The 19,190-nt window shown below is 48.1% G+C and overlaps 1 protein-coding gene across 1 annotated transcript in view; it reads left to right on the top strand.

Moving 5' to 3' along the window:
* INTS3 (integrator complex subunit 3) overlaps positions 1–19,190 on the top strand; it is a 144,176-nt gene that overhangs the window by 40,731 nt on the left and 84,255 nt on the right. Inside the window, 2 exon segments of the mRNA XM_077463837.1 lie at positions 15,153–15,266; positions 18,536–18,620. Coding sequence (XP_077319963.1) covers positions 15,153–15,266; positions 18,536–18,620 — 199 coding nt within the window.

Raw genomic sequence — 19,190 nt, 5'->3', positions numbered from 1 at the left:
GGGAGGAGCCTGTGATACTTGTGTACATGGGAGGAGCCTGTGATACTTGTGTACGTGGGAGGAGCCTGTGATACTTGTGTACGTGGGAGGAGCCTGTGATACTTGTGTACGTGGGAGGAGCCTGTGATACTTATGGACGTGGGAGGAGCCTGTGATACTTGTGTACATGGGAGGAGCCTGTGATACTTGTGTACGTGGGAGGAGCCTGTGATACTTGTGTACGTGGGAGGAGCCTGTGATACTTGTGTACGTGGGAGGAGCCTGTGATACTTATGGACGTGGGAGGAGCCTGTGATACTTATGGACGTGGGAGGAGCCTGTGATACTTATGGACGTGGGAGGAGCCTGTGATACTTTTGGACGTGGGAGGAGCCTGTGATACTTGTGTACATGGGAGGAGCCTGTGATACTTGTGTACGTGGGAGGAGCCTGTGATAATTGTGTACATGGGAGGAGCCTGTGATACTTGTGTACATGGGAGGAGCCTGTGATACTTGAGTACGTGGGAGGAGCCTGTGATGCGTATGGACGTGGGAGGAGCCTGAGATGCGTATGGACATGGGAGGAGCCTGTTATATTTATATACATGGGAGGAGCCTGTGATATGTACTCTGATGTTGTCATTATGGGGGATGTTTGTAGAATTTTGAGGAAAAGAATGAATTTAATCCATTTTGGAATAAGACATAACAAAATGTGGAACAAGTGAAGCTCTGTGAATACTTTCCGGATGCTCTGTACATTGGTCGGCAGCATTGCCCGGCGACTTGGTGTGCACACACCTGGCAGTTCCTCTCACACTGCAGCCCCATCGTTCTGAGATACGAAGGGAAGACCCGATGATGGGAGGCTCAGAGTTAGATATAACGTTTTTTTCCCCCCTTTTGGCTCCGGAATCCACGTGTGCGGATTTTGGCCGTTTCATCTTTTTTTTGGGTTGACTCCATCAGAAAGACTTTATTATAAATAATGATCATCCCAGACGGAGCCGGAAAGCATCTGCCGGCTTCTGAGTGGAGGGAAAACGTTTCAAGTAGCTAATTACTTTCTGCGATCGGCGGAGTCCTCTGATCCGCGATGGAGAGCCGTTCTCCACACGTCGCCTAATGAAGCGTTGGTTATGGCGGGGGAGCGCCCCCCCCCTGAGGAAGTCCGTCCTCTCTGGGGACCGGTGCCGATCCTCGGGCTGTGTGCTGTGGAAGATGTGCAGTAATTAGGAGTCGCCTTCAAAACCAAAGCGCCTCGGCGGCTGACGAATAAACTTCTTTTTAGGTGACTGTGCTCGGAGGCTCCTCCCCTCCTCCACTTTATATCAGATGGGAAGCAGATCTTTTTATTGGTTCCCAATGTGAGGCTAGACAGTGTTGGCCTCCAACATCAGTACCTGACCCCATAAATGGACACCGAGACACCCCCCAATCTTATGGAAAAGGAGTGGAGGGTGCTGAAGACACAACCGGGGGGGCAACTTCATAATAATGTTTTGTTGGGTGATGGTGGGGAGTACCCAATAGTAATCACTTGCCAACCACTATATATATACATATATACATACATGTTGTGGTTTTGTAAGTGGTTTTCTCGGGATGAAGCTATGAGCCAGAACCCCGTTATTTTATTTTTTTTTTTTTTATTTCTCATGAAAGCAGTCCAAGTGGGCCAATTAGCTGCTGGATCGCTTTCAAAAGCAGGGAGACGGGGTGACCAATTGTTTCTCAGGCTTGCCGTTTTTTTTGTTTCTTTTACCGGCGAGCCCGGGAAACCAATCCATCGGTTTACACGGCTGGTCACAAAGGTGAACAGAGACCAGATAGTCTCTGATCACCTCTATGATCTTGGAGGACCTGAGTGACATCACTTCCGGTCTAGGGCGGAAGTCAACTTTTTTTTTCTTCTTTTTTTTAGCGCAAAAGATCAATTATTTTTTTGCTTTCAAAGGTAGAGGAGAGGTTTTTGACCCCAGATCTCTCCATAAAGAGGACCTGTCATCTCTTATTTCTATTACAAGGGATGTTTACATTCCTTGTAATAGGAATACTTTTTTTTTTTTTTTAAAGGGACAGTGTAAAAATAAAAAAATATAAAATAAAGAAAAAAAATGTTTTAAAGTGCCCCTGATCCTGCGTGCTCACGTGCAGAAGTGAACCCATACGTAAGTTACGCACGCATATGTAAACAATGTTCGCACCACACACGGGAGGTATCACCGCGATCGTTAGAGCGAGAGCGATAATTCTAGCACTACACCTCCTCCTGTAACTCTAAACTGGTAACCTGTATGGAGATTAACCACCATAGTTTGCGCAATTTTAAAGTATGACATGTTTGGTATCTATTTACTCGGGGTAACATCATCTTTCATATTTTGCACAAAAAAATAAAAAATGGTTTATGTACTGTTTTATTTTTTTATTTTTTTTCATAAAAATTCATGAAAGTGTATTTTTTTTTCCGCCCCCAAAAATTGCATTTGAAAAATCGTTTTGCAAATACTGTGTGACAAAAAATTGCAACAACCATCATTTTTTTTTTATTTAAAAAAATCATTTAATACATTTTATAATGTTATTATGTGTGTATGTATGTGTATATGTGTGTGTGTGTGTATATATATATATATATATATATATATATATATATATATATATATATATATATATATATATATATATATATATATATATGTGTGTATGTGTATATATATATATATATATGTATAAATATTGAATATATAGATAGAGCTATATATATATAAAATGAAATATTTATGCATTTTAATTTTTTTTATTTATATTTTATTTTTTTGTATCAAAAAAGTCTGATTTCTACTATATATATATATATATATATATATATATATATATATATATATTACATTTTTCTATCAAAACAATTCTTGGAATATAAAAGTGCCAGAAAGGGCTGGGTCACAAAGTGGTTAGTGATCATTGGTGGGGACTATATGTATTAATAATTCTTCCATTAATATTCACGAAAGTTTATTTTTTTCCGAAAACATTGCGTTTTAAAAAATAAATAAAAATCACTGCGCAAATACAGTGTGACATAAAAAATTGCAACAACCGTCATTTTATTTTCTAGGGTCTCTGCTAATAAAAAAAAAAAAATATATATATATATATATATATTTGTGTGTATAAATATTGAATATATATATATATATATATAGATCTCTCTCGATATATAGATAGAGATATCTCTATAGATAGAGCTATATATATATATATATATATATATATATATATATATATATAATTAAATATTTATGCATTCTTTTTTTTTTATTTATATTTTTTTTTTTTTTTTGTATCAAAAAATTCTGATTTCTACTTGGAATAAAAAAAAAGTGCCAGAAAGGGCGGGGTCAGCAAGTAATTAGTGACCATTGGTGGGGACTATATATATTCTTCCATTAATATTTTTTTCTCCAAAACATTGCGTTTGAAATTATATTAAATCCAGCGTGACATAAAAAAATTGCAACGACCCTCATATTATTCTCTAATGTGTATGCAAAAAGAAAAACGTGTGTGTGTGTGTGTGTGTGTGTGTGTGTGTGTGTGTGTGTGTGTGTGTGTGTGTGTGTGTGTGTGTGTGTATGTGTGTATATATATATATATATATATATATATTATATAATTTATATATATTTTTTTTAATTATAATGTTTGGGGGGTTCTGAGTAATTTTCTTAGCAAAAAAAAAATACAAATTTTAACTTTAAAGCACCAGAATGGGCCTGCTCTTGTTGGTGACCATTGGTGGGGTCTATATATATATATATATATATATATATATATATATATATATATATATATATATATATATATATATATATATATATATATATATATATATATATATATATATATATATATATATTAATGGTTGTGGGATGCCCAACAAGCTGGCGGCATCTGCATATTAATAAAGGGGGGGAAAAAAATAAAAGCGGGTTAAACTTCAGCTTTGAACTTGTGATCGGGAGTAACGATCGTGTTGCGATATGGGGGGTGACCAGCCAATGAGAAGACGGGAACGCGTGCTTCCTGTATTGTTCCACCCCTCTGTGGTTTCTGTTGCGTTAAAAGCTGTCATGAACCCCCCACCACACATAGAAGAACTAATGGTGCCCCGGGGGAGGGGCAGGGGGGGGCGCCATCACACCTTATACCCGTGCCTGCCTTTCTTCCCGCTCCTCATTAGTTCTCCTTCCTGACGTGGCTTTTGATCCGACGTTCCAGATTTGCTGCGAGCTCCTCGGCTGCGGATAATTAGAGCTGCCACTTTGATGCCGGAGCTGACACGGCGCCGGCCCGGAGCTGTCACATGATCCTGCCAACACCTGTGCCTGAGCCCGCCGTTAACCCGCTCCGCGCCGGTGGCGAGACGGAGCGCCAAAGTCGCTCCTAAAATAGCTACTTCTCCACGTCTGCTCTTCGAGCCTGGATGTGCTGCTCGGCAGGAAAGCTAGCAATTAGTCATGGATATCAGCCTCACAGAACACCAGAGGCCCCCCCGTGTCGCGCTGAGAGACGTTCATCAAAGGAAGTATTGATCATATTGATTCCGATAGCTAATGGTGCGCTCGGCCGTCTGCTGAATAGAGGAGGGTGGAAGCGTCACCCTTCCACCGCACTGAAAATTATTTATTATAAATATATTTTAAATAATAAATTATGATAAATATTTTTTATATTATATCATTATTTAATTTAGTATTATAATTTATGGCAGTATAGTAATATATTAATATTAAAGGGCTGAGCAGACTGTTGGCACTATATAAATCCTGTATAATAATAAAATAAGAATAACAGAAAAATGAAATGAATAAAAATGTAAATATTTAAAGTATATGTTCACCTTTAGTAACGTTATCGGGATCTGGGCCCCAGATTTGGACGGTCACTGCCACACCCTTTACCGGGATCAGGATTTGGACAGCCAGTGCTGCACCCATTACCAGGATCAGTATCTGGCCCCAGATTTGGACAGTCACTGCCGCACCCATTACCAAGATCAGGATCTGGGCCCCTGATTTAGACAGTCATTGCAACACCCATTACCAGGATCTGGGCCCCAGATTTGGACGGTCACTGCCGCACACATTACCGGGGATCAGTATCTCGGCCCCTGATTTGGACAGTCATTGCAACACCCATTACCAGGATCTGGGCCCCAGATTAGGCCAGTCACTGCCGCACCCGTTACTAGGATCGAGAACTGGGCCCCAAAATTTGGACACTGCCGCACTCGTTACCAGGATCGAGAACTGGGCCCCTAGACTTGAACACTGCTGCACTGATTACCAAGATTGAGAACTGGGCCCCTAGACTTGAACACTGCTGCACTGATTACCAAGATTGAGAACTGGGCCCCTAGACTTGAACACTGCTGCACTGATTACCAAGATTGAGAACTGGGCCCCTAGACTTGAACACTGCCGCACTCATTGCCAGGGTCGGGAACTTGGCCCCTAGACTTGGACACTCCTGCACTCATTACCAGGATCGAGAACTGGGCCCCTAGCTTTGGACACTGCCGCACTCCTTACCGGGATCGAGAACTGGGCACCTAGACCTGGACACTGCTGCACTCATTACCAGGATCGAGAACTGGGCCCCTAGACTTGGACACTGCCACACCCATTACCAGATCAAATTCTGGGCCCCTAGACTTGGACACTGCCGCACTCATTGCCAGGGTCGGGAACTTGGACACTGCCACACTCATTACCAGGATCGAGAATTGGGCCCCTAGACTTGGACACTGCCGCACTCATTGCCAGGGTCGGGAACTTGGACACTGCCACACTCATTACCAGGATCGAGAATTGGGCCCCTAGACTTGGACACTCCTCCACTCATTACCAGGATCGAGAACTGGACACTACTCCACTCATTACCAGGATCGAGAACTGGGCCCCTAGACTTGGACACTGCCGCACCCATTACCAGATGGAGTACTGGGCCCCTAGACTTGGATACTGCCCTGCCGCACCCATTACCAGATGGAGTACTGGGCCCCTAGACTTGGACACTGCCGCACCCATTACCAGATGGAGTACTGGGCCCCTAGACTTGGATACTGCCCTCCCGCACCCATTACCAGATGGAGTACTGGGCCCCTAGACTTGGATACTGTCCTGCCGCACCCATTACCAGATGGAGTACTGGGCCCCTAGACTTGGATACTGCCCTGCCGCACCCATTACCAGATGGAGTACTGGGCCCCTAGACTTGGACACTGCCACACCCATTACCAGATCAAATACTGGGCCCCTAGACTTGGATACTGCTGCACTCTCTTTGCCAGGATCGGGAAGTGAGTATCCAGATTTTCAGTCATTGCTCCACTTCATTATCTTGATCTGGGTCACACACTCTACTATACTGTACTCTATAAATATATAGATATAGGATTTCCCATAGAGAGGGTTGTTGATTTTTCCAGGCTGGTATTGATCAATGAACGCCCAGCAGAGTTCTCCATCACCTTCTGCTCCCTTCCTGCTTGTTATCCTCACAGATTCCTCCCTCCACTCCCGACTTCACATACATCTGTAATCTTTTATTCATACGTTGCCGGCGTTCTCTCAGGTCGTTAGTGAAGCCGCCTTCCTCGCTTGCCAGCCGATATATCTGTCCGCCGTGGCTTCTGAAATCTCTCTACCTGCTCACACACTGTAAATCCCCCGGGGGGCGTTATGCTAATCCCCTTCTCTGAAAAGCTCTGGGCTGTTATGGCAGATAGGCTGATGGAATGCCTTGTAAACAAATCCTCGAAACGCAATTACCAACTTGAGGTATAAGGTGGAAGAATAAATAGAACTTGGAGAAAGCACTGATATCTGCCGACTGCCACTACGCCTGGAGAGTTGGAGACCAAAGTGCCTCAGATAGGGTCTAATATATGGGGACCCCTCCTGCTGGTCCTATGAGGGTTTGCTTCTTGGTGGAGCACCTTGTGATTAACCATTTCGGCTTCATCGTTCTCATGGGGTGGCGATGGTGGAGGGGCCTGAAGAGAAACCTCCGCCGGTTCAGGGGAGGAAGGAACCTGATGTCTCTATATCCTGCCCGTATACTTCAAGGTTGGCCCAAGGACCCACACCCTCCATCCAATTGCAAGTAACAGTCAACAGTGACAACTTGTGGTGCATTGGGTAGGCCTTGTGGCCTGGTAACGAAAATGTCCCTGGTTTAGGCCAAAAGGCCTAGCCAGAGAGGCACAGTGCAGAAGAAACGAGGGGTGTTGTGACCTTGTGCGGTTTGCCAGACTCCTAGTGATACTAAGAGTACCTCTGGGATGCCACTTCCGGGGGCGCAAGGCTGAACTTCGTCCACCTAGTCAAAAGGCTCAGTGTACCCCTCTCCTCATGATCAGCCGAAGCCAACAAATGAGTACTAGGTGAGGCGCCTGAAGAGAAACCCCCTCCGGTTCAGGAAGGAACCTTATTGCTGTACATCCTGCCCGTAGACTTGAGTCCTAGGTGAGGGGCCTGAAACCAACAAATGAGTCCTAGGTGAAGGGCCTGAAGAGAAACCCCCCTCCGGTTCAGGAGAGGAAGGAACCTTTATTGCTGTACATCCTGCCCATAGACTTCAAGGTTGGCCCAATGACCCACACCCTCCATCCAAGTGAAAGTAACCATCAACAGTGACAACTTATGGTGCATTGGGTAGGACTTGTGGCCTGGTAACGAAAATTGCCCTGATTTCGACCAAAAGGCCTAGCCCCAGAGGCACGGTGCAGAAGAAACAGGTGATGTGACCTTGTGCGTTTTGCCAGACTCTTAGTGATACTATGAGTACCTCTGGGGCACAACTCCCAGGGGGTACAGACACTGCCGATTTTCTGCCTTTCCTAGCCCATGACCAGACCAGGCAGCACCCTTCAAACCAGGAGGCATTGGACTCCTTGGCTCCCTTTATGTTAAAGGAGTACTCCCAACCCACACCTTATGTGGTTCACGCTTATTCGGTTTCCTTGCCTATCAGAAAGGCTCCTTGGGGACCCCTATCATACCAGCAGAGTTACTTTACAGCCAGCCATTCCTGCCAAAAGGCCAGAACATTGGCGTAGGGACACTGATAAGAACAGATACTACACTTGATCTTAGCCAAAAGGTCAACTACTCCCATAGCCAGAGTAAGCGGTGGTTGCCTTGAGTGCTTCAGCAGGGGTCAAGTGGCAAGGAATAGCATCCTATGCTGGTGAGCCTAGATGGCCTTAAGTGTATGAGCTATTTTTTTTTTAAACCCCAGTGAGCTGTGGGCCGGGTCCAAGTTTACGTGACCAGTGTGGTGGACAGAACCCGCCTGCTGCTTATTGGAGTAACAAGAGTGCAAGTGCTGAGTTTGGCGAGGGACAGGTTTGGAGGATGCCCACCTCTCATGAAGATGGCGGCACACTTTTATCTTTGGCAGCTGAAGGAACTTGTTCTGGCACCGCTGTTAGGTACATTCTCGCCTCCTTGCCATAAAGGGGGACCTTGCCTCCTTGCCCTAAAAAAGAGGACCTTGCCTCCGTGCCCTAAAAAAAGGAGGACCTTTCCTCCGTGCCCTAAAAAAGGAGGACCTTTCCTCCGTGCCCTAAAAAAGGAGGACCTTGCCTCCGTGCCCTAAAAAAGGAGGACCTTGCCTCCGTGCCCTAAAAGAGGACCTTGCCTCTGTGCCCTAAAAGAGGACCTTGCCTCTGTGCCCTAAAAGAGGACCTTGCCTCTGTGCCCTAAAAGAGGACCTTGCCTCTGTGCCCTAAAAGAGGACCTTGCCTCTGTGCCCTAAAAGAGGACCTTGCCTCTGTGCCCTAAAAGAGGACCTTGCCTCTGTGCCCTAAAAGAGGACCTTGCCTCTGTGCCCTAAAAGAGGACCTTGCCTCTGTGCCCTAAAAGAGGACCTTGCCTCTGTGCCCTAAAAGAGGACCTTGCCTCTTTGCCCTAAAAAAAGGACCTCGCCTCCGTGCCCTAAAAAAAGGAGGACCTCGCCTCCGTGCCCTAAAAAAAGGAGGACCTCGCCTCCGTACCCTAAAAAAGGAGGACCTTGCCTCCGTGCCCTAAAAAAGGAGGACCTCGCCTCCGTGCCCTAAAAAAGGAGGACCTCGCCTCCGTGCCCTAAAAAAGGAGGACCTCGCCTCCGTGCCCTAAAAAAGGAGGACCTCGCCTCCGTGCCCTAAAAAACGGAGGACCTCGCTTCCGTGCCCTAAAAAAGGAGGACCTCGCCTCCGTGCCCTAAAAAAGGAGGACCTTGCCTCCGTGCCCTAAAAAAGGAGGACCTTGCCTCCGTGCCCTAAAAAAGGAGGACCTTGCCTCCGTGCCCTAAAAAAGGAGGACCTTGCCTCCGTGCCCTAAAAAAGGAGGACCTTGCCTCCGTGCCCTAAAAAAGGAGGACCTCGCCTCCGTGCCCTAAAAAAGGAGGACCTCGCCTCCGTGCCCTAAAAAAAGGAGGACCTCGCCTCCGTGCCCTAAAAAAGGAGGACCTTGCCTCCGTGCCCTAAAAAAGGAGGACCTTGCCTCCGTGCCCTAAAAAAGGAGGACCTTGCCTCCGTGCCCTAAAAAAGGAGGACCTTGCCTCCGTGCCCTAAAAAAGGAGGACCTTGCCTCCGTGCCCTAAAAAAGGAGGACCTTGCCTCCGTGCCCTAAAAAAGGAGGACCTTGCCTCCCTGCCCTAAAAAAGGAGGACCTCGCCTCCGTGCCCTAAAAAAGGAGGACCTCGCCTCCGTGCCCTAAAAAAGGAGGACCTCGCCTCCGTGCCCTAAAAAAAGGAGGACCTCGCCTCCGTGCCCTAAAAAAGGAGGACCTCGCCTCCGTGCCCTAAAAAAAGGAGGACCTTGCCTCCGTGCCCTAAAAACGGAGGACCTTGCCTCCGTGCCCTAAAAACGGAGGACCTTGCCTCCGTGCCCTAAAAACGGAGGACCTTGCCTCCGTGCCCTAAAAACGGAGGACCTTGCCTCCGTGCCCTAAAAACGGAGGACCTTGCCTCCGTGCCCTAAAAACGGAGGACCTTGCCTCCGTGCCCTAAAAACGGAGGACCTTGCCTCCGTGCCCTAAAAACGGAGGACCTCGCCTCCGTGCCCTAAAAAAAGGAGGACCTCGCCTCCTTGCCCTAAAGGCCTCCATAAAACCATAACAGCCATTTGTATGGATCACACCCGCTATCTCCATCTGACTCTCCCTTCACTTCATCCTGCATCCCACTCTCTTTAGGTATTTATACCAACAAAAATTGCGTCAACAATTTACACAGCACTTTACATATATATTGTACATTCACATCAATCTCTGCCATCAAGGAGCTTACAATCTAAGGTCCCTTACCTTCGTATATATCGTATGACCAACTTACACAGTAGCCAATTAACCTCCCAGCATGTCTTTGGAGTGCCCAGAGGAAACCCAGGCAAGCACATGGTTGGTCACATTGCAATCTCCACCTCGTTCGGGTCAGAGAACACCTTGTATTCATTGAGAATGATGCAAGGTATTCCCTGAATGCCCGTGCCAAGTGAACGTGGAAACTCCAGGCAGGGTGTGCCTTGGTTGGAATTCGAGCCGACAGCCCCCCAGTGCTGCCATGTGGAGGTGCTAACCACTTAGTGCTGGCCATGGGTTGGAAGAGGTCCTAGGAGACTATCAAGGGTAAGAGATGATATAAATCCCAGGTATGTGGTGTTTTGCTCGCTCGCTCGGCACTGGCACCATTCAGGGAATGGCTTCTACTTCTCTCAATGAATGCAAAGCGTTTTCTGATTGGACAAGGTTGGGAGGCAGGCGGCGGTGACGTCACAGTCACACCATCGCCCAGTTAGAGAACACTTGGTATTCATTGAGAACGATACAAGGTGTTTGCTGCATGGTGCCTGTGCCACGTGAGAGCCCCTCTGTGTTGAGAGTGCAGAAGACCTTGATAATCGGTGTAGTAGCAGCGACGGTTGTGATTCTCCACAGGAACTGGCCCGATATGGGGTATGTCTACTGACCGTGGTCCAAGCAGGACGTAACTATGCAAAAAACATGCCTGGAATGCCAAATTTGTGGCCTGATGACCACACATTACCGATGGTAATGGTGAATTGTGCTCTTGGCAGCTGGTTTGATGCGCCAGTCAGACCGCCTTCCTGGAAAGTTCCGGATGGTTTCCGCACTCCCTCCCGCCGTGTGGTGCCGTTTCTGATGCAGCTTTTGTCTTTTTGTTTCCGTGTTCATCAGCAGATTGGCTGACAACCCATTTGTATCCTGTCACCGATCTTGCCTCTCATCAGCTCTTTGTGGAAGATTCCCGACACTTGAAAGTCTTTCTGGGATAAAACTACGCGCTCGCTTTTCTCACCGCCGCTTACCCCCGCAGCACGATTTCTTCTCCTCCTCCTCCTCTCGTTTAGTTTTGGTGTCTATTGTGCATCATGTGGCTGGGTGCCGCAGGTGTCTCTTTGTGCATCATCCTCTGCCGTGGGCTCGCTCATCTTTTAAAGTTCACCTTTCGATTTTAAAGTGGAACTCCAGTGATCAAACTACCACAAACAAGGCCCCTCCCCCTTTGATAAATATTAATGTTCAAATACAACTTTTTTTTTTTTTCATTTTAAAACATCAGTCGTGACCACTTTGATTGCTTCCCCCCCCCCCCTCCTCTTACTTTTACTGTGTGGTTGAGGAGCAATGGTGGCTTCATCAGGGAGTGCACCCGCACTGGGGCCACAAGTCCTACAACTCCCCCACACCTCTGCTTGCAATGGGCGGGACACTCTTCCTGATTTGAGTACCACAAGCACCTCTATGGATGCCATTGACATGCCCAGACAAAAATGGGCCTAGAGCAAGGAATTTAGAAGCTGTCCCCAACCCTCCAAAAAATTTAAATCCATCAATGTCATATAATGTGTGAATAGGGGTTCCCCTGCCACCCTCATAGGGCACACTCCTGGGATGAGACTACCTGTCTCTTGGCTGCTGACTGGGGCTCCCCTGACCCCTGGGTGAGACGACCTGTTGCTTCACTCGTTGCTGGGGCACCTCTGACCTCTGGGTGAGACCACCTATCTCCTGCACTCCTGGCTGGGACACCTCTGACCTCTGGGTGAGACCTGTCTTGTGACTTCTGGCTTGCGCTCCTCTGATCCCTGGGTGAGACGACCAGTCACTTCACTCCTGACTGGGGCACTTTTGACCGCTGGGTCAGATCCTGTCTCCCGGCTCTTGGCTGGGGCTCTCTCCCGGCTCTTGGCTGGGGCTCTCTCCTCCCAGCTCTTGGCTGGGGCTCTCTCCTCCCGGCTCTTGGCTGGGGCTCTCTTCTCCGGGCTCTTGGCTGGGGCTCTCTTCTCCGGGCTCTTGGCTGGAGCTCTCTTCTCCGGGCTCTTGGCTGGGGCTCTCTTCTCCCGGCTCTTGGCTGGGGCTCTCTTCTCCCGGCTCTTGGCTGGGGCTCTCTTCTCCTGGCTCTTGGCTGGGGCTCTCTTCTCCTGGCTCTTGGCTGGGGCTCTCTTCTCCCGGCTCTTGGCTGGGGCTCTCTTCTCCCGGCTCTTGGCTGGGGCTCTCTTCTCCCGGCTCTTGGCTGGGGCTCGCTTCTCCTGGCTGGGGCTCTCTTCTCTCGGCTCCTGGCTGGGGCTCTCTTCTCTCGGCTCTTGGCTGGGGCTCGCTTCTCTCGGCTCTTGGCTGGGGCTCGCTTCTCTCGGCTCTTGGCTGGGGCTCGCTTCTCTCGGCTCTTGGCTGGGGCTCGCTTCTCTCGGCTCTTGGCTGGGGCTCGCTTCTCTCAGCTCTTGGCTGGGGCTCGCTTCTCCCGGCTCTTGGCTGGGGCTCGCTTCTCTCGGCTCTTGGCGGGGGCTCGCTTCTCCCGGCTCTTGGCTGGGGCTCGCTTCTCCCGGCTCTTGGCTGACCTGTGATCACTGTTTCCTAAATTGCCCCGTATTTTCACATCCGTGATCAGGTCTGTATTTTTGGTAATCAGTAGGTCTAGTAACGCTTTGTTTCTAGTTGGTGCGTCTACCATCTGACCCATGATATTGTCCTGCAAACATTTAGGAACTGGTGCGCCTTAGATGAATGAGTAGTTCCCTCTGCTCAGTCTGTCTGGATAATTCAAATCCCCCATTATGATAGCACTTCCCATCCTTGCTGCTAATCCAAATTGTGATAGGAGGGTCTGTCTCCCCTTTCTCCCTCAGGTTAGGGGTCTATAGCATACTCCCAGTATTATTTTTCCCCTTATTGTCACCCCTTTGGAGCTCTACCCATAAGGATTCCAACTCCTCCCTAGCTCCCTTAGTGATGTCATCTCTCACATTCACTTGTACATTATTCTTGATATATAGACATACCCCTCCCCCTTTTTTACCCTCTCTATTCCTGCGATAAAAGGAATACCCTTGAATGTTTGCCAGCCAATCATGAGAGCTGTTGAACCAGGTCTCTGAAATTCCCACAAAATCCAAATCCTCCTCATACATCAGTATCTCTAGTTCACCCATCTTGTCCGCCAGGCTCCTGGCATTGGTGAACATGCCACGTAGTTTAGACCGGTCGCATATTATCCTCTTATTGGGTGTTCTGAGGTTGCAGCTTCAGGGGAGAAGTGGGAGCGCCGACAACATCTTGGACTCGGGAGCCTATTAGTGGCGTCACGGCTCCTGGAAATTCCCAGCCATTGTCCTGAGCGCTCTTTCCTCTCCCCTGCAGCTGCCGCTGACACAGGGGATCACCTGCCCAGAACAGAGCAGCTGGAAAATGGTGCATACATCTTAGGCAGTTAAGTCGGTGGTGGGGGAGGGGAGAAATTTTTTATTGGACTATTAAAGCTTAAGCTGGAATAAGCCAGCTCACCCAACCCTCTCCCCCCCCCTTCATTAAATAACTTTCAAATACTTGTAAAAAGATCAATCGTGTGACCGGTGATGGGGAGCAACCTCATTCAATTGGACGGCCTCTCCTTGTAGGACACACCTGTGCTGGGACCACAACTCCTCCCACCTCTCACTGCAATGGGCATTCCGTTCTTCCTCATTTTGCTGCGACATTGTGGGGGACCCATCGGACATTTTTGACACATTTTTGGGACCATTGTCATTTATACAGCAATCAGTGCTATATAAATGCAGTGATTCCTGTGTAAATGACACTGGCAGTGAAGGGGTTAACCAGGGGGTGGCAGTGTAGGGGTTAAGTGTTCCTAGGGGTGTGTTACTAACTGTGGGGGGGGGGGGGGCTGGGCTTTCATTTAGTGAACACTGATTACAGTGTTTACAACGGCATTTCTTCATTCGGCCGCTCCGTGAGACGATCGCGGGTATGCCCGCGACGATCGAGTCCGCGGGTCCCACGACCGGACTCACGGGGGTCCCGACCAGCGGCGGCGAGCTCCAGATGGCAGGGCGGCAAATTTAAAGGGACGTACATATACGCCCATTTGCCTGCCCGTGCCATTCTGTCGCCGTACATCGGCGTGAGCTGGTCGGCAAGTGGTTAAACAATTCTTTAAAATCGCAATAAACATTTTACAAGAATCGCGTATTATTTCTTTTGACATGTACAAGCACTTCTTACTCTACATGTTTCGCTCAGAAGAGCTTCTTCAGGAGTTTTTTGGAAGTGTCACATGAAGTAATATATAGTGTGTGTGTGTGTGTGTGTGTATATATGTATATGTGTGTGTATATACTATAAGATTAACAACAATTGTAAATGAGGAATGGTCCTTACACTTGTGGTCATTGGGAAGAATTACCCCCTTCCAGATAGCTAAAAAGATCAATGGTGTCAGTGGGAACTTATCTGAGAGTCAGAAATTACTCAATGCTGAAGGAACCCCTGGCAACCTCTGGAGGAACCCTGGTTGAGAATCACTGATCTAGACTATAGTCTAGTCTATCCCATGTAATGCGGGTGTCAATCGGCGCTGGTGGACATGGGGAAACTGCATCGTTGGTAACAACCATTTGCCACATCAAGACCACCATTGCAATGTCCCCTGTAGGGTTAGGGTTAGGACTACAGCTGCTGAAGCAGTTGCCACTAGCAACTTCTAAGAACCCTTGATTGGCTTCCCCCCCTCCACTGTTTTCTGTAAGATCTCCTCCCACTTTCTCGTCATTTTCCAGCAGAATCAGTGACCCTTCCTTCCTTCCTTCTCTCTCTCCCGCAGTGTTACCGCGATCTGGCGCTGGTCAGCAGAGACGGGATGAACATCGTGCTCAACAAAATCAACCAGATCTTAATGGAGAAGTATCTGAAGCTTCAGGACACCTGCCGGACGCAGGTAGGTGACATTTTAGGCAGGGAGCCTTCAGACCTTGCGGTCCCTAAACGGATGTACGAATGGCTCCCCGACAACATGGCAGCATGTCATGTGACCTTATGGGACACACCCCCTCTCAGACAGTAGGACGCCCTGGTAGAAGCACTTGAAATGCCCCAGGTGCTGCAACTTCTGGGGGTTCCGATGCTTTTGCTTCCACATGTGTGAATGATTTTTTGGGGTGTCGGACACCTGAGTCTACCATACGCCCCCTGACCAGGTGCCCCCTTACCCCTGCCTTGCAGGTCCATCCAACCCTAGTGTGCAACCTCTTCCAACCTGAAACTTTCCCTGGTCCTGCCAGTGCAGTAAGTCCCCATAGGCTTGAATTGAGCTGTATCCCTACACTTGGGATTTTGGGGGAGGATACTCTGTCTATGGGGGGGGGGGGTCACGCCATTCCCATAGGTCGCACCACGGAAGATTGGAGCCAGAAGGAGGCAAACCGTGGGAGGGAGCAAAGGTTAGGAGGCACCTGGGAAGGGGTGTGGATGGGGGGTGGGGGCGGTGTCTGGGTTAGATTAGGTTGGCCACTGTAAAATGTGGAGGAAATGCCATCATCCCAACTAATACAATTATCAAATAAGCAACAAAGTGTGGAGGGATTTTTTTTTAGGCACCATTGCACACACCTAATAATTGTAAAAACACCCAAATTTTATTATACAAAAATTATTTTATAAAGACATAAAACCAAGGCTGATTAATAGTTGATCCTCACGCAAGAGGACACACTCCATTTTCCACAGAACATTAAAGATATCAGCATATCTTGTACATTTTCCAACCTTGTTCATACCCAACGTGTTCCGTTACGTTTCTTCCTCAGGAGTGTCTTGTACATTGTTCAATCTTGTGCAAACCCAACGCATTTCGTTACGTTTCTTCCTCAGGAGTGTCTTGTACATTGTCCAAATCTTGTTCATACCCAGCACATTTCGTTACATTTCTTCCTCGGGAGTGTCTTGTACATTATCCAATCTTGTGCAAATCCCAGCGCATTTCGTTACATTTCTTCCTCGGGAGTGTTTATTTAAAATATAGAAATTTATTTTTAAAATATCTACATTTAACAGATTACCTAATCTTGCGTAATCCTTAGATAACCTGTTCATCGTTGATAAATGTAGATACTAGAAAAAGAATTTATATATATATATATATTCCAGATATACACTTTATCCCCCTGGGGAAGAAATTTGACAAAATGCATTGGATGTTATACATTATATCCATTTTTTTGTTATGGTGGCTACCCAATGCGTTGTGTAAAATTTCTTCCTCAGGGGTTAAAGTTTATATCTGGAATATATAAATTCTTTTTGTTCTATCTACATTTATCAATGATGAACGTATTATCTAAGGATTACCTAGGTTTAGGTGGTCTGTTAAATGAAGATATATTAAAAAATAATTTCTATATTTCAAATATACACTCCTGAGGAAGAAATGTAACGAAACACGTTGGGTATGCACAAGATTGGATAATGTACAAGATGTGCTGCTATCTTTTAATGTTTAATGGAAAATGGCGTGTGTCGTCCTGCGTGAGGATCAACTATTATGTCAGCCTTGGTTTTCTGTGTTTTTTATAAATAGGTTTTGTATATGCGAATGGCAATAAGTTTTGAACAGCATCCGATTCGCATGACCTGTGAGCCAAACCGGCTTTCTATGGAGCCGGTTCACGTCTCTCCGGTGCAGCGGCAGTGCAAATTCGCAGCAAATTTTAAAAAAGGGTGTTTTCTGAGCGGTGCGGTTCAGATGCGAATACCCGGCTCACGCCCTTCTATGGGAATGCATCTGAATCGCACATGCGATCAGTTTTGAACATGAGTGGGGGGGGAGCGTAACTTCTCTCCTGAACCATACCAGGCCGCATGCCCTCAACATGAGGGGTGGGTTGCTTTGGGGCGGGGTGGCGTGGGTGCTTTGGGGCGGGTGGGGGGGGGGGGGCTCAACCCCCACCCCAAAGCACTTGGACAAGGGCCTCTTCTCCGCAATACTGGCTGGTGGTCTGCAGTTGGAGGGCTTATCGGAATCCGGAAGCCCCCTTTTAATGTACAATGTACCCCATCTTCATAAACCTGGGGGGGGGGGGGGAACAACTGCCACCCCAAAGTACTTGGACAAGGGCCTCTTATCTGCAGCCCTGGCCGGTTGTCTGCGGTTTGGAGGGCTTATCGGAATCCGGAAGCCCCCTTTTAATGTAAAATGTACCCCATCTTCATAAAACATGGGGGTGGGGGGGGGGGCTCAACCGCTAACCCCAAAGCACTTGGACAAGGGCCTCTTCTCCGCAACCCTGGCCGGTGGTCTGCAGTTTGAGGGCTTATCTGAAACCGGAAGCCCCTTTTAATGTACCCCATCTACATAAACCGGGGGGGGGGGCGCCTCAACCGCCACCCCAAAGTACTTGGACCAAGTGCCTCTTCTCCGCAACCCTGGCCGGTTGTCTGCGGTTGGAGGGCTTATTGGAATCCGGAAGCCCCCTTTTAATGTACAATGTACAACATCTTCATAAACATGGGGGGGGGGGGTCTTGTTAACCATTTAAAGTCCACATTTTTCAATGAGTTAGTGTGACTCAAAATGTGCGCTACCAAGCGGTGGAGCAGAACACTAAAGGGGGCTTCCAGATTCCGATAAGTCACCTGCCTGCAGACCCCCACAACCAACGGCCAGGGTTGTGGAGAAGAGGCCCTTGTCCAGGTGCCTTGGTTTTCCGTTTCTCTATAAATACGCTATTGTATATGAGAATTGAATGCGTGTTGACCTGCATCCGATTTAGCTTTTAACCCCAAAGAAGGGGTTAACAAAGGGTTAAAAGTGCCGCTGCCGAAGAGCAGGGGGGGGGGGGCGATTTAGGAGCGGTGTATACAGTGCTCTCCCGCACCGCCCCAAAGACGCTGCTTTCTGGACTTTTTTTTTTTTTTCCGTCCTGCAAGCGAACCGCTCCAGTGCGAGAACTGTCGGGTGTTCACACTGGTGGAGGCTTGACAGGCGCTTTTCTTGGCGCTAAAACGCCTGAAAAGCGCCTTCAGTGTGAATGGGGTCCAAGCATTGATTCTTTTGATAGGGTGGGATCTTCTATAACCGTAAACTTGCCGATAAATGGTAGAAGGTAAACACTTTGCCGACCTCGGCTGTATTTATTCTCCTGGCCTGGCCGCTTTTTTTCTTCTTGGCACTAACGGGCACGGCGTTGCCTCTCTCTTTTTTTTTTGCAGCTGATCTGGTTGGTGCGGGAGCTGGTGAAGAGCAGCGTGCTGGGAGCCGACGGCGTCTGTATGACCTTCATGAAACAAATCGCAGGTGAGCCCTTCCATAGCCCGCAACTACGTTCCCTGGGCAGCACGACTCCCTGGTATATGTGGGTGCCATCCTGTGCCATACCCCACTGTAATTGGCAGGCCAAAGGGCAAGGTGACTACCTGAAGTTTGGGGGGGGGAGGGGGAATCGCACAGTTAGAGGAAAGCCGCCATTGTTTTATCATTCTACAGACGGCAGGAGAAGATCATCAGCCGGGATTCTCCTTTTTTATTATCGGAGTATAAGAGGCGTTTGTGTTTTACGATTCCGAATGATGAAAGATGGCGGCGGTGGTTGTTGGTGATCAGACGGAGGCAGATGTAAAGCGGCGAGCTCGCGGCAGCCTGCGCCTCCAGGAGCGGCGCTTACAGGAGGGACGTGCGCCGAGGGCTGCTGTGTTCTTTGCTGGTGCAGAGGAGGAGGCGGCGTCCCCGGGAAACGTCCTCAGTATGCGGCTCCAGATGTTCCCGGTCCCCTGGTAATCCCCGCCAGACGCTTCTGACGAGGGAAGACAGAGATGTCACCTTTCATATCGATGATTTCACAGACGCGCCGTGTGTGACTTTTTAGGA

The sequence above is a fragment of the Lithobates pipiens genome, unplaced genomic scaffold, assembly GCF_037356315.1.
Source record: "Lithobates pipiens isolate NorthernLeopardFrog02 unplaced genomic scaffold, aLitPip1_a1.2 Scaffold_30, whole genome shotgun sequence".
Taxonomy (NCBI): Eukaryota; Metazoa; Chordata; class Amphibia; order Anura; family Ranidae; genus Lithobates; species Lithobates pipiens.
The sequence above is the reverse complement of the archived record's forward strand: the minus strand, read 5'-3'. Positions and strand labels throughout refer to the sequence as shown.